Source organism: Cygnus atratus, chromosome 20, assembly GCF_013377495.2.
Source record: "Cygnus atratus isolate AKBS03 ecotype Queensland, Australia chromosome 20, CAtr_DNAZoo_HiC_assembly, whole genome shotgun sequence".
In the NCBI taxonomy this organism is placed as follows: Eukaryota; Metazoa; Chordata; class Aves; order Anseriformes; family Anatidae; genus Cygnus; species Cygnus atratus.
Window position 1 is genome coordinate 11,069,471 of NC_066381.1, and position 23,220 is coordinate 11,092,690.

The 23,220-nt window shown below is 43.7% G+C and overlaps 2 protein-coding genes across 22 annotated transcripts in view; one reads left to right on the forward strand and one right to left on the reverse strand.

Annotated features, from left to right (window-relative positions):
- LYRM9 (LYR motif containing 9) overlaps nt 1-19,308 on the reverse strand; it is a 36,007-nt gene extending 16,699 nt beyond the window's left edge. The window contains exons 1-4 of one of the 20 annotated variants that reach the window (XM_035560938.2): nt 18,523-18,702; nt 17,328-17,460; nt 5,658-5,728; nt 3,891-4,278 (exon numbers count right to left, since the gene is read on the reverse strand). In XM_035560938.2, the coding sequence (XP_035416831.1) occupies nt 3,891-3,923 (33 nt within the window). In that variant the 5' untranslated portion in view covers nt 3,924-4,278; nt 5,658-5,728; nt 17,328-17,460; nt 18,523-18,702. Of the gene's footprint in view, nt 1-3,703; nt 3,754-3,890; nt 4,279-5,657; nt 5,729-9,831; nt 9,899-17,327; nt 17,461-18,522; nt 18,703-18,746; nt 19,175-19,274 lie in introns of those variants that run through there. The other 19 variants (XM_050714779.1, XM_050714777.1, XM_035560952.2 and 16 more) reach the window with 19 other exon arrangements.
- A 552-nt stretch (nt 19,309-19,860) lies between these two features.
- Nucleotides 19,861-23,220, forward strand: part of NLK (nemo like kinase) — a 53,025-nt gene continuing 49,665 nt past the window's right edge. The window contains exons 1-2 of one of the 2 annotated variants that reach the window (XM_035560934.2): nt 19,861-19,936; nt 20,212-21,208. In XM_035560934.2, the coding sequence (XP_035416827.1) occupies nt 20,751-21,208 (458 nt within the window). In that variant the 5' untranslated portion in view covers nt 19,861-19,936; nt 20,212-20,750. The remainder of the gene's footprint in view (nt 19,937-20,211; nt 21,209-23,220) is intronic. The other variant, XM_035560936.2, reaches the window with a different exon arrangement.

A 23,220-nucleotide genomic window follows, 5' to 3' on the forward strand; every position in this document is an offset into this window, starting at 1 on the left:
CATGGCAAAGTCCTGCACTTTGTTTAGATGAGATCAGAAAGCAAATGTTGAGAACAGCAAATGCTGAGAATTCAAATATCCCGTTGCATTACGCCTAGACCATGGATGTGTAAACAACCAACCCTAGCCTCTTGGATCTGTATGAGGAAGGACATCTGAGAAAAGAAACTGTGCTCCAGGAAATGGAGCGGCTTGTGCTGGGAACAGGAATCGTATCCTCTGATTCTCACACTAGTACCTTATACAGGGAATCATGCTATTGACTATGCCTCTGAAGTGATTCATCCCTAGCATCCCTAACTCAGAAAACAATCCCCTGAATCTTTGGAACCTATGTCCTAATTCTTTTGATGCTTGCTGGCTAAACCAGTTTCAATATCCTCTATGTATCTGAATTTCTGTTAGTGATTGATCTGTCTGTCTGGATTTTGACTGAATGGTTCTGAGGCGATTCATATACTTCCTTTTTTCTAAAGTATTTGGGTGTTGATACAGAATGCCAGAGTATGCTTCTGCCATCGCAGCAGACAGCACATGGCAGGACAGCTCTTCAGACTGACAAAAGCACCTCATGGAGAGGGAGCTGCCTTAGGTTTCAGCCATGACTCAGATTTGTTTACATTTTGTGAAACCTCAGGAAAAGGGGATAAAAGCTTCAGTTCAATTGAAGTCATGTTGCTAACCTTCAGTGCTAATAATTAACTCAATTATGCTGAATTAATTTGATGTAATTATTGGTGATGGCACAAAGACAGTGGCCCAGAGAAAGTTTGAGAGACAGGAGGAACAGAAGTCTTAACAATACAAAATACCCCATAAATAGCGCTTTTTTTGCCAGAATGAGTCAAAGACAAAATGAGTTCATTACAGTCATCTAGCTTTACTCAACCCTCCAAATTACCCCAATACCCAGACAAATAGCTGTGAAATCCAGCAAGTGAACTAGAATTAAAACACGCCCTGATGAATTTGACACAGCACTCAGTGCAAGCGTCTTTCCCCATCCTATTATCTAAACAATACAGATTTAATAATATATTTAACAGAGCCACAATGCTTTGCCTTTAACTGAAGACGTTAATTAGAAACATTTTCTTGTTGCAGTGTTGTCAATTGGGTGCTTTTTGATGAACAATCTGGAGAAAGCTTATGCAGTCTTTTCATTTGATCTGCAGTTTTATCCAGTACTTTCCAGACTTATTCAGTTCAAAATAAACATACCAACTATAAAACAAACAGCTATCTTTCTGCTTCCCCATTTAATATTTGTGATTTGCTTTGAAAAAGTACAATAGAACTGCATTTTTTTGTTATGAAAATATACAGCTTACTGTGGCTTTTTTAATTTTCTCATGAGTTAAAGTCATGAGAAGAAAATAATTAGGTGTGATTGTCTTAGGTGTTGGGAAAATAATAGAAAAAAATAATATGCAAATTACCGCTTTAAGCATTACCAGAATCTCTACAGGACTTTCTCACCTCCTCCCTCCATTACTGGAGGATGCACAGCCAAGCTGCTGTTCCACTTCCATTTACAGTCTGGTCAAATGCCACGGACCGAGGGTGCATTTACCAATATAAAATTCACATGAGACAGAACACCAAATATTGCAACCAAGTCGAAGATATAAACCTCTTACATCTCAGACTACAAGTGATCAGTAGTATGTGCCTTTTCCCATTCCTGAGCCTGTCCACCTTGAGTGCCTAGAGCATGCCACCCACATGTCCCCAGCCTTGTACATAAACTGCCTGAGGCAAACCTCTCATTGCCTTGTTTCCATCAGGCTTCTCTGCACGTATGGATTGAGCACCACAGGTGGTTGTTTTCCTGCTGTAAAGAATTTAAAAATTAAGAGTTTGGATTACAGCATCAATATATTTGATATTTTTACAGACTGGGAGGACTGAAAATATTTAACTATGAAGAGTGTTGTATCTCAGCTTGCCTTGCTTCAGTTTGAAATCCTGCTTGTTTCACATCTGTTAATGTTGTAAGTATACAGATTTCTCAACTTCTACTGCATTTCGACTATCCTTGGGGACAAAAATATTACCTCCAAAATCACCAGTTGCTTCTGAGATGCACTTTAAAAATAATGATTTAATATAATTGCACTGTGGTTTAACTGAAATGCAATATATTATTATTCACAAATTTTATTTGCCTCCTCTCAGTTTTTCCTTCCATTTCTTTCTGGTTAATTAAGCAAATTTTTCCTTTACCTTTACTATTATTTGCTTGGTTCAGTTACCCCACTGGAAATATATATATATATATATATATATATATGTATGTATATATATAAAAATATAAACATACATATATAAAAAATAAAAATCTAGTAAGATACAAGCCCTAAAAGATACATACAAAAATAGTGATGAATAAACCATTCAATATCTTCATATTGAGCTGTCACAGAAAACATTTGGAATTCTGTGGGTGGACTCAAGAGCCAGAAGAAATACTTCTAATATTAGTAAATCCAGCTATCACGTAAACAGGCACAAAGAATTGAATAAAGCTGAGCCATTGTGTACCATGCTGGTTTTAGGCTTGGGAATGTGATAATGCTTTGAGAAAAGAAATCTAATGAATAATCCCTGGAGGAGATCAAAGCAGCATGTTATAACAGATCGATAAAATAATCGGGTAATGAGAATCCAGCCGTGTTTATGTAGGCCTGTTCCTGCAAGTGACTGGCTTCAGCTGAGACAGCCGAGATAGTGAAGACCAGGCATTATTTTTCTTCTCCCCTCTCCAATCAAAATAAGTGAAGTTGAGAAGCAATCAACCAGTCCAGCTCTGAGAACTGAAGGAGGGAGGATTACAAAGGAAAGGGCAGGTAGCATGCCCTGCAACAAGCCGGAAAGAAGCACAGCCAGAACTTTTTTAGCCAGCACAGAAGGAAGAAGAGCAGCTGTATGTGGTCTAACATTCTAAAGCCACTTCACATCCATCTGTCAATGCAAAGGGTGCTTGCATGAGTTCATCAGCTTTTTCCTGACACCAGCCCATGCCTCCATCTAGAGCTCCCTCTTCCCACACCCCTAGCCTGCTTTTCCTTTCTGTCGTCACAGACTTGATTTTCCCTTTCATGGATTTATGCTTGAAAAAGCATCACTGCCTCAATTGTCTATTTTCAGCCTGTATTTAAGAAAACCCTTTGGTTCCATTTGTAGCCACATCCTGTCTCTGCCTCCCCCTCTTTCTGTTCCTAAATATAAGGCTGATGCAGTTTGATGTGACATGACAAAATAGCACATTTGCATCGGCAGAAACTTTCTCTCAACAGCAGTAATTAAAGGGAGTAGATGAGACATCACTGAAATTGGTGTTTACTTAGCCTGCAAATAAAAGACTTAAAGAGGACTTGAGAGGGATGTTCAAGTGTCAAGAACATGAAATTCATTGATGAGTGCCTCCTTTTACATTCTTCCCTACTGCAAAAGCAAACTGTAGCTCAAACAATGTAATCTATTTAAAGAGGGGAAAAAAAAAAGGAGAGACTTATATAGTCTATATTCCTCACCAGTGAAAATCATTTGATGTATTTCTCTGAATTATAAATAGTACCAAGACACACTTGTGGTTACACATAAGACAAGGTCATTGAATCTGAAACTACAAAGCTCAGGCTCTCAAATTGAGTAGAAGACAGATCTCATTGACTACAGTGAAAATTAGGAACTGAAATACCTTAGTTTTGAGTTGAGATGCATCAGCAGCAGACAGACACTCACCTTCACCTACAGCATAGATTTTTGTTAATTGCCAAAGACAGGAACTCAGAAATAGTGGTCCAGGGTTCTGAATGCAACAACTTCAGCAGGATTGATATAGCAGATTAAAAACACATTTCTTCAAAACTTACAAAATAATATACCGTAATTGATTTTGCTGCGTGGATGCACTGCATATACTTGACAGGATCAGCTACTGTCAGCTTCCTGCAGTTTCCTCCATTACAGGTAACAGCAATAGAAGGCAGTGGTGATAGGATAGCAGCATTCGGAAACTGAGTGTTATTCTTGATTTTAGAAAGTCTCTTGAGTTTACTTAATCCTTATGAAGAATTCACAGAAAGGTCTGATGGATGTTCCACAGGCCACAGGATTTAACAGACATACTTTAAAGTGGAGCTTCCTGCTCTCAGGAGAATCTTCCTTTCTTTTCTTGTTTACATGAGGCTATTCTTTTAAATCCATCTGTGACTGGCACAACCACTCTGCTTAAAACTGGCAGACCGCATTTTGAACAGGCTCATTTCCATCCTAAAGCAGATGGCATCAAGAACAGAGTAGGCCAGAAAAATCAGTTTGCATATTATGCTTCAGTTTTTATGGGTCATATTACCATTCAAAGCCATCAAAATGGCAACCCATATGCAATGTGTCTGCCATTGGAACCGAAGTGATATGCTAGAATAACCTCAGTGTGGCTGGTTATAAATAGTCTGATTAACCATTAAGAAAATTCTGATATTTAAAAATCAAATATTTTTCCTTGCTAACAAGATATTGACTTTAACTGATCAAGAAAATGGTTTTAGTGAACCAAAAAGGAAAAGCCATCATCTCATCTTCATCCCTGAACAACTGTACCAGCAAGCTCTCTTGGCAGAAAATAGTTAGGCATCTATGCCAAATATTCTCTTAATAACTAAGCCAGGTGCAGATGTTGGCTACGTAATTTGTTCCAACTTTGTTTTAAAGACAATTTTCTGGCACGTAGAACACTTATTATTCTTGTACCAAAAAACACATGCAAAGAGCTCTTCATACCCCTATTTTTTCCCCCAAATCTGTAGGAACACTCTCATAGAAATAAGACACGTCATTAGCAACATACATAAGTGATCAAATCAGCAGAGAGCTGTATCCTAAAAATACTAAAGCGATGCTGAAACAAGGTCAAAAACATGACGTTCTGTTTCCAGCCTCCCACCCATATGCTGCCTCCCTGCAATAGCGCACCGGACAATTGCTGGATCCCATATACTACAGAGGGTACACCCCAGATGCTCCAGAAGCCATGCTTCCACATTTACAGGGTTTGAAGCAGGCAAGTCTACTACTGCGAGAAGTCTTAAATGGTAAAGACATATTTCAAATGTCTTCTGCTATGTTATCATGGCACCTGAAGCTCAAACAACCGTTATGCTAAATAACAGCAAGGGCCACCACCCTGTGTCATTAACAAAGTTTTTCTATTCAAGTTTTATCCCCCCTCTGACTACTCTATGTTAATTTTCTGACTTAGGCACAATACCAATATTCCAGGTGTTTATTCTCAACTAAATACAATACACTCAGGAAGAGCAGATTCCCTCCAAGATGCTGAAATTACTGATCCAGTTGTAATCTTGATAAACATACCAAAATATTGCTGCATTTGGCATCTTTACTGACAATTTAGAATTGGGATTCTGCTACTGTATTTGTCAGCATGGCTGGAAGGAAAATAGGGGTGCTCCTGAATACAAAACGCTGTTTGGAAATCAATCCTGCACACATGCACAGCTTTAACAAATTGCATCAACTCCATTTCTACCATTTGTTCGTGATTTGGCATTTTCACCTTTTTCCCTACATGGGGCAAATAGACTCCTAATGATTTCCATAAAACCAAAAGAAAAAAAATAATCACTTACAGCATTCAGCAAAGGAACTTTAATTATCTTCACGGATTAGGTCTGTCGAAGTCCAACAGTAAGCAAGAGACCTGCAGAGAAGAATCAATTTTCATTACCTGGTTCTCCCCAACTCACCACTTAAAGTACCATCAATAAAGAAGTGCAGAGAAGCCCATCCACAGCACACATTTCAAATTTATCAGCACGTAAGCTTTCACTTAACTAGTTACATTAACCATGAATTCATGGCCTTGAGATGAATAGGTTATTGCTTTCAGTAATGTACTCAAAACACTTTTTAATAAATATGTACTACAAAATATAAGAAGAGTAATTCCAAAGCATTCAGTGGAACCACACCTTCAATATTTCCCGTTAAATACTTTCTTACCTGCAGAAACTATTAACTATTTTAAAGAACCACAGTTTCTAGTACTCAGAACTCTGTAAAATGACAATTTCACAGAGAATTACATATTTGTAACAGCAGAACACTGCTTTGGAAAAAAGCATGCTTCAACAATGAGACAACCCAGCAGCTTCTGAGTAAAATTTGATAACTACTAGGCCTAGACGGTCATTTGGCATTCCACTCCCACTGCTGGAGCGCTGCAATCTCATCTCAAAACGCTCAAGTGCCCTTCTGCAGGAAGGAGCACAGGAATAACTTCATGAATACCCAGCTTGCAGCACCAGCCTTTGCTTTTAGAAGTTAGCTCCCAGAAAGCTGCAGAAAACTAGAAATGACTTCCTTGACAGTTGCTATTTTAACTGAAAACAAGCAATGCACAACAAACAGAGCTGCATAAATGTTCTACATTATATCAGACAAACAGCATCTGAGAATCTTCCCTTTCATACTATTTTTAAACATTTTAACAGTATGCCATATTGCTTTGGAGTTGCACCTTGCTGTAGTTGCTGGATGACTCACATTCAGTCCTAACAGGAGAATTCCGGCCTCTTTTCCACCTGCCTCTGTAACATTTTAGTTGTCTGCATTAGGTCACTCCCCCTTCCACTGCGTTTGGACATTTGGCTCTACATGAAACTCCTGCTTTATCAAATATTTGCACCGTAAGAGAATCAAGGAGGCAAATTCTCCGAAGTCAACACTAATTCCTTTATTTAGAAGTTAACTTCACTGAAGTTGAGAGAGTGGACTGTACTGACTATCCAAAGACAAGTGGATCAAGAATTACTCAGGTCATCTGCTACTCCACAGACTTTCACTGAACAACTTGAAACAAAAGTCCAGTCCTGAGGATACCAGTGACAGCAGAACCTGAATTGATCTTTTATGCCTTCCCATGAAAGACAGACGTTTTTGAAAAATCTGATTTACAGATGCAGACATTTACAGAATTTAGATCAAAGACTGGCAAGGGTGAAAATCCAGAATTTTTTCCAATTAAGAATATCATAACTTGGTCACATAATGGCTGACAACAGCTTGGGATACTTATTTTTTAGAATCTAATTTAGGCACCCATAATTACTCTCTGAAGGAACATAAATTGGAAAAATGTCAGTTCCAAGGATTAAAGCATTCAAAATTGCACTTCAGTTATGATTATGGGAGATGCTTTGTTTGCAGCCAAGGCCTATGCATCCCTTCTTACAAGGCATCTGAGCAAAGCCTTCGCCATCCACCCACACAGCAACCGCTGCCACCCATATTCTCAGTCTGCATCATTAGCAGCCAGTGCCCCTTTCTCTGGGCTCAGTGTTGCCCTATTATTGTTCACCCATGCTATAAAAACACGTTCCTAACCCACTGCTTTGTCTGTCAGTCTTCTCTTCACATTCCCGTTCTGCCTTTCCCTTACATTACATAAATACAAGATAACCTGCTTTCATTTTCAACTTCCTCATAGCCTCTCTCACCCTCTGTCTTACCAGAGATACAGAATCTTGCCTCTAATTTGCAAATTCATATTCTTATTCAATATTGCACATATTATTTAGGCTTAGTCCTTGCCTTGATGCCTCAAGAATTTGAAGAGCCAATCATTACCCCTAAAAAAAAAAAAAAAGACTAAATTTCTCTTTTGCTGGAATAATCATCTGAACTAATAAATACAACAAACAAAAACACTTGGTAAGATTGATATGACGAGACAGCTTCACTCAAGATGTACACAGATAAATTTCTCATAGGAGATGATCAAAAACAAGGACCTAGAAGAACAGATTCAACTTCAGTTAAAAGCCAGTGGTGAGTCCACTGAGGCCTTACAGTTCTGGTAGAACAGAGCACTGACAGATACCTGGTGACATTATTTTCATCCATCAGCTGAATTTTCCTTTTTAAATAGCAGATAGGAACTTCGATGTATCTTAGATGAGTGCTGTAGAAAACCTCTTATTTAGCATTGTTAATTAACAGTTTGTAGATATATCTGCAGTTAGTTATCCCAGTAGGACATTTATGATGCCCTTTCAGAAGCACATTGTCCTTTGCTGTTAACATGTGGCTAATATAATAGCCAAAGAGGAACGCAATTAACTTCTCCATGGGCTGAAATTTAAACCAGCAATTAATTCTATAATTCACTTAGCAGAGCATCAGGCACTTCCGTTCAGAAAGCTGTCCAAGTCTATTCAAAATACACCCTGTTTAGCTTTGGGAACACAAAATAATCGCAGTTACTGCACATCACGTTTAGTGACGAATATTGCTCACGGTCTAACCTTAATTTCTGCCTTGAAAATATAAAAGTCTTTAAAAGAAGTTATTTCATATCAAACAACTTTCCTTTACATTGTGAGAAGTGTATAAAGGAGCACCGACATGTGAATTACGCTCCTAATATGTTTACTAGCTGGTGTAAATTGGCTAAAGCCAATAATCTCCAACTTGCTGCGCTTTTTATACCAGCTACAAACCCAGTGTCTCGTCTTGATCTCAGAATACAAAGTGCTCGTTTTTATGCATCATATTGGCAATATTTCTGGTTATTCAAACACCACTGATGTAAACAGCTGCAGCTGGAACACTGCTTGCATGGTGCTGTTGACATTAGAATATAACCAAATGTAGCTTGATTTTAAAAATAATGTGCTCCCTAAAACAATGTCTGAGAAAACACAGGCTTGTTTGTATTTGTAAGCACAGACATACTTCCAAGCAAAACTCTGAGCACATGTTCACTTCTGTGTAGGACTGAACAAAACATTCTTGTATTGCTGTTCAGTTGTTTATTTATAATAGATCAAACTTATCCAAAAGAAATAGAAAAATACTATATTGAAATTATATTAAGATTTCAATATTCAGTGTTTCAAATTTCAAAAGCAAGTACAATTTGTTGTATGAAACCAGGCAGAAACCTGATATTTCTAACATACCAAAAATTATGTATCACAAAGTTTAAAATGAAAAATGATGTGTAGGAGAAAGAAACAGGATTACCCACAAGAGGCATAAAAATACAAAATTTGGATCTAGAGACCAATGAAATTAATAAAACTTGCCAGGAACAGAGTTCAGAAATTTGAAGCAAAATAGCACTGAGGTACCTTAATCTTTATGCCTTGGGTGTCCTGGAAAATTCCAATTTCTGAACAACAACAAAAAAACACTGAGTATTTTCAGTCCACAATATATGTTTGTCTTTATATAAATTTGTGTGGGTGGGCAGAAAAAATTGAAGAAGCCACATATACATTATTTTCAAACAAGCTGCCAATGTTTGCTAGCTGCATCAGTCCCATGAACTTGCAACATGCCATTGTCTCTGTACGCTGCACCTCTGCTTCCCACTGTGTTTAGAACAACAGCGCTAGGAACAGAAGCAACTGACGTTCTCATTTCCTCCTTCGGCACAGCACACCGGTCAGCTTTAATCGAGAGAAACACTTCCATAATAAACCTACAAGATTTCTTCCTCATTTGTTTGCAATGAAAGAGTTAACATCCGTGACCCAAATATGGAGACCCATTTTAAACTTGCTGAAAATTGCTTTTTAATCCTAGCTCTCGAGGATTTCCTTTGAAACCATCTGCCACACACGCTTGGCGCTCCTTGCCTGTATATATGCAGGATTACTATAACATGGATTCTTTTGTGTAACTTAATACATTTTGGCACCATAAAAAAAATAGTTCTGATTTCAATTGTATACCAGAAAATGACTAAAAGTCAAAAGCAGCGATAAGTTGAGAGCAAAGCCAGACACCCGTGTTTACCTTATTTACCGCAGTATTGACATTGCAATTCCAATTGAGCCGGACACTGCGCAGGATTTCAGCAAATAGTTCTGAGTCAATTAACTAATGTAACTTACGCACATGCTTAAAATTAAGCTCAAGCATTTTCCAGGATGTGAAAGATTTAAGCATGCACCTTCCCAACTAGAAAGCAGATTGAAGACTGGAAGATAGAATTAATGACACGATGATTAGAGAAGAGGAAAGATTTCTAGACGTTCTTCTCAAATCTTTTGTCCAGTCTTTTTTATTTGCTTCTGATGAACATTTCTGCAGTTGTGCTTTTCTAGTTCAAGTACTGAGAAAGTGATAGTCACATTCCTAAACACACTGAACTTTAAAATCGATACTTATGACTACAAATACTTCAGCGATCACCCAAACCAGAAAACAAACATACAACATACTGCTTCTTACCAGAACAATCACAGCCAGAGAGATTGAAACTAGCAAGCAGGCAGCAATATACATTTATAATCAATTTCTTGGGTCAATGCATAAAGTTAGAACTCAAAGTCCCAACAACAACAAAAAAAGAGCATTTTTGACGTTAAATGCTTTTTAAAAAGCAGTAATTTGTCTGCAAGCATTCCAAGAATGGGAAATTGGGCAAGTTCTTTGCATAGTTTTAATTGTGTAAGACAGGCCATACAGACAGACAGACTATAGCCTGTAAGTGTCTTAACGTTAGTCCTTTTCTTTGGTGAACAGTCACCTACGACCTAATAAAAGTGAATAGCAAGACAAAATTCCACACCAGAACTTTCCCCGTAACAACAAAGATAGATCTCCTTACCCTTAGATGCATTTTTCCTGCAAATGAGCAATCAGTGCTACAAATTATTAATATACAGGAGATCTCCACATGCAGATGTTGGAAGAATGCAGAAAGAAAAAGGAAATCATTTTGTTTCAGCGATAACAGATGTTGGTGCATCATCCTGCAGACATGTTACTTTTAATACAAAGCAGCTCATAAAGTGAGTGAGGGGGTGAGGACAGAATCAATGCCCAATCACCCAGTTATTTCAGTGTTTACATTTTAATGAGCTTCCTGCATGACTCTATCCTTATAATTTTCCTTCTCTAATAGTAATATGAAATCAGTTTTGTCTTAAGCAACAATGAAAAGAAGTTCAGCTGCCTAAGATGGCTGCTAGGAGGTTCTTTAAAACGACGCTATCCTGTCATTTATTTCTGTACAAACCCAAAGCCATTCCCAAGCTCCTATGGCACTACTTGGGATTAGACTGAAGTGACTCAACAGCTTCATGTCCTTTTCACCTGCTTGTAAGGCAAATGGTTCGTCAAAGGCTGTAACAGTGCCATGGCACTTGCAGACAACTCAGTGCTACAGAAAACAAACAAAGATGCACAACAGATAAATTTAAACCACCTTTCGCTGGCTAAGTGAGAGACTAAATGAAGCCTGAGCCACGCTCCAGCTGGGGATACATGATCAACACAGCACCTTATTTTCTTTCCACTCCCTTAAACACAGCCAGTGACGTTGAGGAGATGGAAGGCCATCAGGGACTGAGTGAGGCCAATGTTGTGGCTGCAGAGTAGAAAAAGCAACAAATGCATGCTTAGCCCCCACCTCTTGTTCTCACCAAGCCCATCTCTCCACGCATAGCACCAAGAGACAGAAATGCACACACGCACAAAGCTATGCAGTGACACACATGGGCAAGGCAAGGGCCGCAGGAGTTGAGCACGAGAAGGCCCAGCAGTCACCCAACAGACAGAGCTGTCGCTGGGAGCAGCCAAGTGCTCCCCTGCCAACGGACAGGAAGCCACGCAACCACCAACTAGTTAACAGAAGTGATCCAGAAAAGCTTGCATGAGGCAGATGTGAAAATTCGGATGCTGATAAATCCTCTGGAATCTGCTGAGCTGCACAGCCACACAGAGGCAAACCGAGGCTGGGACAAGAGCCCCCTTTTTGCTGACGTGCACTGGCACACAGCGCTGCAACAGTGGCTTCCGAGTGGCAGCTGTCAGTTCAGATAGTTTCTCTTCAGATGCACACACTTCTTTTCAAGGCCACAGACTGCTACCGTATCACCTCAGGGTCTCATTTACAGACTCTTTCAATCCCACTTCCCTTTATAGCGGATTAAATTGATTGCCATTAGGAGCACAGGGAAAAAGACAAGCTAGCAGCAGCCTTTAGACAACGGCAATGCAAACTGCGACACTTCAGCCAGCACCAGCAGTGCAGCAGGCACACACACCCCATAGATGTAAGAGATTTATGGACTCGCAATTTGAACACCCTATCGCTCTTGGATGACATATTCTCCTCGGCATTGGTATTTTTGGAAGAAATATGCTCAGCGGTGTATAATATGGCCCCTTGTTAACACTATATGAAATCCACAAGCAGCTAACTTCCCAGAAGGACCTGTGCAAAGGTAAATTTACCCCCATAGCTCTTCATGCAAAAATGTAAATGTGCAAGTTTAATTGCTGCCATGTAAAAGGTGTTTTTAAAACATAAATCCTCCCTCTACAACACCATCCCTCCCCACCCTACCCTCTACAACACCATCCCTCCCCACCCTACCCCCAGCAGCCAGATCTGGCTACAAGACAGCTTTCTGAAGACTGACTGGTGCACCAACGCCACAAAAATTAGTGATCCATAACTAATTAATATAAACCTCCTGAGGGAAGTATTGCTGCTGGTTATCTTGATATGAGAAATTTAGTTCAGAAGGATAAGCTGGACAGACAGCTGAAAAGCTTTAGTTCTTCCAGTAGGAAATGACTTGTTTTGGTGAAGGAAAGCCCTTAAAGTGATACTATCACGACAAAAGCACAATTATGGAAAGCATTAAAAGTCTTAAAATAACTTAGAAAACATTTTTCTGTAAGCAATACTAACTATTTCCAATCTTTCATAAAACATGAAAGAAATCAAAGACATTGAGTATTTCTCCTATTTAAACTTAGGACACATGTATGATTAGGAAGCTATTTGCTACAAAGCACCCATGTTCCTCAGTTATCAATTCTGGTTTTGCATCTGGTACTTTCACTTTTCAGTTCCCCCTTCCACTTAATGAAAGATTGTCTTCACATTCCTGGCAAAACTTTGTATCAGTTTTTTCCTGATTAATTTTACTTCCCACTCCTACACCATTACTTAATTCCTCGGTTATAAGGAACGGAGAACCTATCTCGGCTATGTTCACACAGAAACTGGTGAAAGCTCCTAATGACTTACATATCAATGTGCTACGTTGTATGGTATGTTACATCTAAGACCCACATTTTTTGCTCCCAAGCACACATAATGAATTTTCATCACCAAAAATATCTGATTTTCAGTATAGGACGATGTAAAGCAACCACTTAACTAAACTTCACAAGATGTTTTAGCCAAAGTAGCTCATGCTATACCTGCTGTGTTCTCCTGCTAATACTGAACACTGACAGGAGCTCTCCCGAGGCCATCAACAAATCAAACACCAGAAGCCACATAGGAATTCACGTGGAAACATACCAGCAAGAGCTCTTAAACTAAGACTCCTCCATAATACAACGGAATGATTGTTGGCTGTTATACAAGCACAACTCCTTACTATTATGTCAAGAATAATTTAATCACTACCAGTTATATACCTGCATGCGCATAAAGTAGTGGCTAGTTTAAATGTTTCCTCCCATCCCCTCCTGAAGCAACGTGCCATATGTATTTGATGAGTCTGCCTGAAGGCCATCCTCATCACCTGTTAACATGCTTCAGGAAGAAAGCAACACATGAAAACTCCAAAGCTGCTGAATGCTGTATTCAGAGTTATGGGGCAGCAAGAATACAAATACAACCTCTTTTTACCAAGTCTATCAAATGTAGAAGACGTATTCCTCGCTGCATATCATAATTATCCTTGCATAAATACAAAGCACCTCCAATTAAAGGAAGGTTGACAAAGAATCTTGGTTCTGAAATTAAAACAAACACGGAGGTCCACTTGAAAGAAGCAACCCCAGCTTACACGGACTGAGGATTTGGCTTCACACAGTCCATTCCAAATGGACATTATGGACCAAAGTCTACTGTCAGATGTATGGACATAAGTCTGTAGACAACATGAAACTTGTTTTTCTGTATCCATAATGATCTAATGAAGCACAGGCTCTGAGTTGCACCAACTATAACAAATCTCCTATGCAAACAAGTTTAATTAGCATTACATTATTGCAGTTTATAGCAGTCACATTCCAAAGACAACGCTGGAATGAAATGTCACGAACCAGGCTGCAAGTTTGTCGTTTCCTATTATTTTCCAGATGTTTTGGCCTTCTACATATTCCATCTTGACATTTATGTATGACAAAGAGATACAGTAAGACTTGCAAGACCGCAGGGAATAACCACTTCTTCATACCTCAGTGAAAAAACAGTCTGTTTAAGTTGCATTCTCAGAACTGCCCTGCTGCAGTGGATAGGTGTGCCTGCTACAAAGACCTCAATTTAAAAATTACTGGTTTTAAGTGTTTCCGTAACACACTGGTCTGTTTTGATACTGAATGAACACAGTCCACTACAACACTTAAGGAACTCTGACGTGGTGAAGGATTTTTGAGCCATTACGTTAGACAAGATTAGTCATTACATGAACAAGCACTAAGAAGCGATCCAAACTCAAAATGAGAGGGAAAAAAAAAAACACAGAACAGGTTGGACTTTGGGCTATCATTACAAAGGCAGAATAAACAAAATTAACTGGTATTTACTGAGGCATCATCATCTGCAAGAACTTAACAGCCTACAGGTTTAATCTCCCACCCGGCACTTCACAGAATCAGACCTGCAGAGTACTGGGTCAAAACGCGGATATTCTGACTCAGCGAGTTTTAGCGTGCACTTTGCTTTGGTACAACTGGGAGCGGGACAAGAAATAATCATGACCGTTAGCCATGATGTTGTAAACAAAATGCTTAGCAAAAGGCCTAAGAACGGAAGCACACCGTCAATTCAATTGTTTTCTTCAACTTGTTGTCACTGGAATCAATGACAGAACAAAAGCTAATCTTGGGACAAGCAGACAGATTAATTTATTCATTTCCAATTTTGTAGAGAGGGAAAAGATTTCAAAGACAAAGACTCCGAAAAATTGTTCTTCACAAAAGAAAAGACTAATACACATCAACATATATTATTGCTTTGCTGTAAACAAATTGTGGTCCTAACATACACGATGGTATCTACCTGACTAGCCAAAACCCCTCAAATTCACAGGCACTAACACTGTCTGACACTTTAATGGCTTCAGTAGTAGGTTTTATGAATAAAATATTAACAGGGTGTTACAGAATACTGAAGAATGTATCTACAGAGTCGTATACTGAGGTATGTGTGGGCTTGTCAAACACCCACATTATAAATTATCAATAGTGCAGCTCAGAGAACCCCTTTTGTGCATCAGAAAAATCTATGCAAGCATTTTATTATGCTTTGTTCCATTTAATGTTACTTTTCCTGCGTTAAGCAGCCATAAGAAAAAGAACTACACACGTGCTGAAGGACACTTATGGACAATACTCAGCCATGAAATGAAAAAGACTCATTCTACTACATAAAATCCTGTTTTCACAACTAGCTCCTGTGGTACAAAAACCAGTCCGTCTGGAACTGGACTGTAGCATTTCACACAGTACAATGTAACGCCATCTTTTGTGAAGAATTTTCAAGTTAAAACGCTGTTGAGGAGCACCAGAAAGTTGAACGGGATGATTACGCATTGTCTCCCACTACCTAACCTTATGTGGAGTGCTGTCAAAAAGATTACACTTCTGCCAAACGAGTGGCAAATTCAAGGGGAGAGTGAGTCTCCCACGAGTCAGGAGGAAATACTAAACTCAGCACAGCAGATTTTCAGTGTACAGGATTTATTTTTACCTGTAGTTTAAATGGGGTTAGCTAAGTGTCCAACAAATACAGATACAGTGTTCAGTGTTTGATACTCAAAAAGCAGGCTTGCTACTGCTCTACAGCACTCGTACTGTGAATAAAATCGCAAGGGACAGATGCACGTCCCCATGAATAACTATCTTCACCAGTAAGAGGTTAGAATCGATCTGTCATGTTTCATCAGCAGCAGTCACCAATTGCATATCTCCATGCATCGCTGGGGATGAGGATGACAAATTAGTCACAATCAAACTAGGTTTTGGCAGGATCTAGAGCAGTGCTTCCACCTGCCTTGTTCAAGGAACTACGATTAGATTTTGCCAAGTCACTCATCAAGCAGCTCAGCTCACTGGACTACTCACAAAGCACTCTTGCCCAAAGCTGTGCGCCAGCCCTGATGAGCTCCCCTCAGCTGACTTATGCTTCTCACACAGAGGCATTAAATGACAAGGAAGCACTGACTTAACAGCGTACATAACGCGTCTGTTCTGCAGCTGTGTTCTAAGGCAAAGTGATTCATACAATTAATATTTAACACTACCTCATGTAACAGGTTTCCACCTCAGATCTGTACTGAGGAAACAAAAGCTCTACTAGAGATTTTCAGCGCCTTGTTTTTGTCTGCAAATTTCACATTTCCTTAATATTCTTTTAAAAGTTTATCTTCCTTAAACATACCCCAGCACGAATCAGTTTTGATCTTGTCCCCCTTACCTTCCATAGCACGAAGCACCTAAAAAGCAGCTGAGCTGACAAATTTAAGCTTCACAGCGTGACAGAGCCCAAGGACGCCAATAAAAGGGTTTATAAACTCAGTGTAGAAGGATGATATACTTGTTAGGGCGGGTCCTTCAACACTGGCATCTGACATAATTCTTTATGGACAAGTAAGATAAGTGTATCCCTTCAGCTGCTATCTCACCAGTCTTCTACTGCATTGAAAAGAGCTGCTTCAACTTCAAAGGGAAAAAAAAAAGGGGGTTGGGATAACGTGGTTGCGACACTTAGCCAAACCAAAAAAATGGGGGTCTCACGTTTTACTTACACTTTACAGACATGGAAATTGGGAATTATGGCTTGCAGTAGCCCTGTCAAAAGCTGTCAGGAGAATCACCGCCAATGCCAGGACTGTAACCCAGCTAACTTCCTTTGCTCTTACTGCTGAAAATCCATGCACATGACAGTACCTAACAAAACTTTTGAAGTATTTCTAGGACAAGACATTTATGTCCAACTAAAAATAGTCACTATGGATTTGATTCACTAGAACTACTAGGAAAATATTTTGACAATAGAAAGCCAGTAACTAGATAAAGGTATGGGGGAAATGTCTTCACGCTTACGGTGTTCTGGTTCAGGCAACGAACCCTGCTCTTCAAACAGCAGACCTAGGAGTTACCCTTGACCACCTCGTGGCAATACATAAACCAACAGCCGGATTGGAGGCCGTCTGAGCTGGTACACCTGCTCCCAGAGGCCTAGGCCTGAATTATTCCCCATCCATTGGGAAAACACACACGTAAGGACACACTGTTTAGTATTAAATGCTTACCTTCAGCAGCTTCTCTCTATAAGCTCTATATAGGCACCAGAAAGAAATGCCGAGGCGATGTCCAGACACACCTGGACTAGACTCCTTCAGATGGCAATGCAGCATGCCTCTTTACCCTTCACCTATAAGGAGCCTGCAGAGATTAGGCACCAAAATGCACATCTATGAACACCTCTCAACACGCTGCCGTTACAAAACTCTCAGTTTATGCTAGGAAAAGGTCGACCTTTAACACATCACCAAACACTTTGTTTATGACCATACATTCAACAAGAGTCCGGCAGCAAAAACAAGACAGAGGATTTCTTCTTTCCTTCCCAGCAGTGCAGCTGAAAATAACAGACTTTCAGCAAATACACCCGTAGAAACTGAACTCTACTTAAAATTAATTGTTTCAAGACATGCGATCCAATTAGCTCAGCAGGTCCCCTAACTTCAGAAGAAAAAAGAAATGAAGACACTGTTTATCTTTAGACTCAAATAATGCCACTGATAAATTGATTGGCAAATGCATTTAGAATCTAGATTTCAGTACAATAATGCTTATTAGGATATCGCAAAAATTTTCCAAGTAATAAAATTAAGCCATAACAGAACAATGAGTTCATATTGAAAATGTGCCGGAGGATTTCAGAAGCCTTCCAGGCCTCACACCACTTTCCTATGCCTAGACCCTGCTATTATAAAAGGGTATAAACTAAACCTACCTTTTTTATATATACATAAAGTTTGTGTTTTGAAAGCAAACACGGTAGCAAAACTCCACTACAATTCCAGGCTGCAATATTAGCTATAAACATCTAAAAACACAACAAAAAGTTTTAACAATCTTAATTCCTGCAACTTTTCTTGCCTACTTTCTCTGAAGACAAGGAGTACCCAAACCCGTTCTTAGGAACATTTTGCACTCCAATTTTAGGAACCGCGACAGCCTGTCGCGTTTAGGCTCCTTTCCTCCACGCTGTACAGAAGCGCAATGGCTTCGTTCGCGTTTTGGAGGGGAGCTCAGAGGAGGCATCGCAGGAGGGGGTACGGCACCAGCGGGGACTGGGCGGGGTGTCACCAACGCACCCGGAGCACCGCGGCTGACCCGCAGCAGGGGCACACGCACACAGATACACACAGACACACAGACACCCACACACACACACACACCCCCACACACACACCCACGAGGTCAGTGCCCGTCGTTTACCTCCTGTGGAGCCGCTCGCTCCGCTGAGGCGCGCGAAGCCCCTACCGCTCCAACCACCGGCACGGGCACGGCTCTGAGAACGCGAGGCTATAAATAACGCTACCGATCAGATGCGAGGCATATTTATACAGCTAAATGGGAAGTGGCAAAGCTGAGTTTATGGTTTTGGTTTTTTTTTTTTTTTTTTTTTTTTTTTATAACCTCTATGTTTTAGGGAACGGTACCGGCACTGCACGGACTAACGGCACGAGGGAGCCGAACCCAGCGGATCCGCACCGCCCCTCACCAGCACGGACTTCGGCGCTGAGGCGGCGGCTGGGCGGGAAGCAGCGCCCGGCACGGGGCCGGCGCCTGACGGGAGCCCGGGAGCGCCGCCGGGGTCCTGCGCGACCCGGCCCGGCTCGGGGCTGCTCAGCCGCGGGGTCCCCGCCGAGCTCAGCCCCGCCGCTCCCGGCGGCTGCCGCTGCAACGGTCCCGCTCCGCTCGGCTCCGGGGGCACCGGGACGGGACGGGACGGGACGGGACGGGCCCGGCCCCACCGTGAGGCGCCGTGAGGCGGCCCGGCCGTGCGCGGGAAGCGGCTCCAGGCCCGCGGGGCAGCGCCTGAGGTACGGGTCCGCCCCTCCCCCTCCTCGCGCCCGCCGCGACCTCCGCGCCCTGCCGCGTCCTCAGCTGACCCCGCCCCCCCGGCGCCATTGGCCCCTCCCGCCGCCCGTCAGCGGCTCCCCCGCCTCCCATTGGCCGCTGCCCACCTGCGGCCGGGCGCCCCAGAGGCTTCCCCGGCCGCCGCCCGGCGCCTCGCGCTGCCATTCGCGGGACGCGGCCCCTCGGCCGGCGCCGCCGCCGGGCACTGGCGAGCAGAGCTGTCAGTCACGGCGCCGCCCGGCCCCCGAGCTCCATTGGCCCAGTAACCCCTTTTCGGGCTTTCGTCTGCCCTCATTGGCTGAGGGGATCGGATAGGGAGCCGCGGTTGGGCGAAAAGCGGGCCTCGGGGGCGGGACGCGGCCCGGGGCGAGAGCCGATTGGCCGGCGGGCCGGAGCGGCGCCCCGCGATTGGCGGGAGAGGCGGAGAAGGCGGGGCCGCCCGGGGTGAGGGTTGTATGAGGTGAGGGAATCTCGCGGGGTCTCGCCAGCGCCGGGCGCGGAGGCGCGCGGTGATTGGGCGGCGGGGGTCACGGGGGCGGGACTGAGTCAGGGAGTCTCCGCGGCGGCCGAGCCCTATGGGCCGGCCGAGCCGGGTCCCGCTCGGTGATTGGGTGGGGGCGGCTCTCGCGGAGCCTGGCGGGCCGGGCCCCATTGGCTGCGGGCGGGCGTCGGGCGCGCGCCCCGCATGGGGGCGGGGGGGCCCGGCGGGGGGAGGGCAGGCCGGGTGCGCGTGCCCGCTGTGCGCTGCGCGCTGGGGCTCCGGCAGGAGGTGAGTGCCGGGGGTGCCGCCGCCGGGGGGGGGAGGGGGGGGCGCGCGCGGCGGGGGGGCGGAGCGGCGCTGAGCGGCGGGGCCCCACCGCCCGCCGCCCCCGCCGCGCACCGAGACCCCCCCCCCCCCCCCCCCCCGCACGCCCCCAGCCTCCGCCGGGCCGGGCCGGGCCGGGCCGTGCTGTCAGGGCGCCGCCGCCCCTCGGCCCCCCCCAGCCGCCCCCGTCCCCTCCCGGCCGCCCCCTGACGCCGCGCTGTTGTGTGTGTGTGTTGCAGGCCTTCGAGGAAAAAGTTGCGAAGTGGCGAGTGGCCCGCCCCGCGGCCGGCGGCAGGTGCCCGGCAGGAGGCAGCGATGTAGGAGGCGCGGGAGGCCCGAGGAGATAAGTGGGGATGTGGGCATGGCGCGGGTAGGCTCGGCACGGCGCGCACCGGCTTCCAGGGCAGCGGCTCCGAGCCCTCCCCCCGCGGGGAAGGGGCGCCGAGCGCGGTCGCTGTAAAAAAAAAAAAAAAAAAAAAAAGAGAGGAAAATAAAAATAAAAGGCGTGCGGACAAAGCAGACCCGCCCCGGCCCGCTGCCCGAGGATGGAGCTTCAGTAGCCGGCCGGGGGGCACAGGGGTTCGCTGGGGGCCGCGCGCACATGAAGACCCCGCGAGCGCCCGGCGGCACCAGGAGATAAGGCCCGAGGGGCTCGATGTTCCGCAAGGTGGGCCGCGTGTGGTGAAACCCAACTTCTGGTGAAGTGTGGCAAATCTCGGTTTTATGGCCAAATGACAGCTTGACCCAGTTGTTGTCCAAGCCGGGGGCATTTTGTTGAATGTCTCTTTGTGGCACGACGGCCAACGCAAAAATGATGGCGGCTTACAATGGCGGTACGTCCGCAGCAGCGGCAGGTCACCACCACCACCATCACCACCACCTTCCTCACCTCCCTCCTCCTCACCTCCATCACCACCACCACCCGCAGCATCACTTGCATCCAGGCTCTGCGGCTGCGGTACACCCCGTACAGCAGCATGCCTCTTCGGCGGCTGCGGCCGCGGCGGCTGCGGCCGCGGCCGCGGCGATGTTAAACCCAGGGCAGCAGCAGCCATATTTCCCATCACCGGCACCGGGTCAGGCCCCTGGACCAGCTGCAGCAGCCCCAGCTCAGGTACAAGCTGCAGCAGCTGCTGCAGTTAAAGCGCACCATCATCAGCACTCACAACATCCACAACAGCAACTGGATATTGAGCCGGACAGACCTATTGGATATGGAGCCTTTGGTGTTGTCTGGTGAGTAAAGAAAAAAACTGAACCGATCTTTCCATTTTTATTTTTTATTTTTAACCAAATCATAATTCATTCTTGGTTTTGCCATTTGATCCAGAATACAAGAAAGCTGCTTACCACAGGTTTTTTGTACTGGTTCTTCTCTCTTCTTAGAAAGTTGGCTTCACTTGTTTCTCTTGGCAGAACGAGGTTTAGAGTGGTGAAGAGCAACCTCCCGTTAACAGGCCACACCGCCAGTCTTCTTTAAGATGAACGCAGCGTGTTTACATGCCTTCTGTGCATTTAATTAGAATATGTATTCTGTTTAGCTAAGCTGTACTTCCTAAAATTTCAGGTTAACAAATGAGTATTAGAATATATGTTTTGACCTGACATAAGAGCTGGAAATTGAAAGCGTATGAAAATGTCTTCCTCCTTCAGTTACCTGTCAAGATCTTTGTCTAGGAGACGGCTTGACCTGCAGTGGTATGCTATATGCTGCCTACAACAGAATATCTGAACTTTGCTCTCCTCTCATAAATGTAAATGGGATTTTCTGTCTACTGTACTACTGCCTACAGCTCTTTTATTCCCCCAGCTGCTGTTTCAGAGGATTTTGTCAGTGGATCGTAATCTCTTCTAATATATTTTGTGACCACCTTAATGTAATGTATGCAATTATTGCCCTTCAGGATCACTGAAGCGAAGCTAGAGTGATTTTTGAGTAGTTTTTTATAAGCCTTTGCCAGACTTACCCTGTTCCGTAAAGCTCTCTGGAACCGTAGGAGATGCCTGGGTTTTGTTTTTGAGAGCAAGCGTACTGCAGCACGCTTCCTGTGCAGGGAACACCAAGTCTGAAGTGGGTAACTGTGGCGCGTCCCTGCAGAGCTTGCCTCGGCGCTCGGTCGGTGTGACTTTGTGTTGCGTGAGGAGTTCTGCTTCAGGTACTGCCCGTGCTTGGACTGTACCGAGGCAGAAGTGCCGTGCGCCTGGGGTTGTGGCCGCTGGCGGTGTGCAGCGCAGAGAGCTTCGCGGTATGGGGCTGGGAGCACGGCACGGTAGTTCCTCGCCCCTGCCCTGGCACGGGTTGCAGCAGTATTTGCAATAAACCGTCTTTTCTGGGAGAACCGACGGGCTAGGCGTAGCTTGGTGTTAGAGCTGATCCTGTGCCCCTGAACTCAGCAGGTCCAGGAAGTTCAGCTAAACGCTGACTTTTCAAAGTCGGGGGGTGCTGTTGTGCAGCCGGCGCTGCGCTGCTCTCGCTGCGATAGCGTACAGAAGTCTATGAAAGAAGGGAAACTGAGAAGAAATCTTTAAAATACGTATCTAAAGATTATTTCCATCTGCTCGTGTATTTATTTCTGGATAAAGTGTTTTTTTCTCTTTAATCTTAATTGTTACAGGCTGGCTTAAATGTAGGGTGTTATGTAAGATCAGACCTCGTTATCGTTTGTTTCTAACATTTTGTTTACCTCTACATATTTCCTGGGGATCTTTATTTTTCTCAATTTTATTTGCCAAAAAAGATCTTTGCCAGGAGAGATCTCTTTTGTAATATTCAGTAGAATAAAAGGTTACGTTTGCATATTTAAATATCATATCATTAAGAATGCTGAGGAAAAAAAGTGTAGAAATAAGGAGGGTCTGCAGGGACTGATGTCGGGCAGGGTGCTGCCAGAAGTGCCCCTTGGTCCCCAGACCCCTGGCTGTCCAGCTGCACCCACACAAACAGGAATTGCCACTGGTGAGACTGTGCTTGCAAAGTTGTAACTACAGCTTTTACTTCAAGATAACAATAGTTTTGTGGCCTTTTTATTTTTTTTAAAGGCCATGGGGGTGTTAAATGAACTAAAAGCAGAAGCCTGGAGGTCAGATCTCCTTGGTAAAGTCGTAACTCTGTACAGACTGAGAACATAATCGGCTGAAATCCAGTTTCTCTTTGCTCACGTGTGTTTGAGTTCTGTGGTCACTGTTAGGCTTTTGGCATCTTGTATTAACTTCTGCAAGTGAATGGGTACTGCATTTGGGAGTCTGCG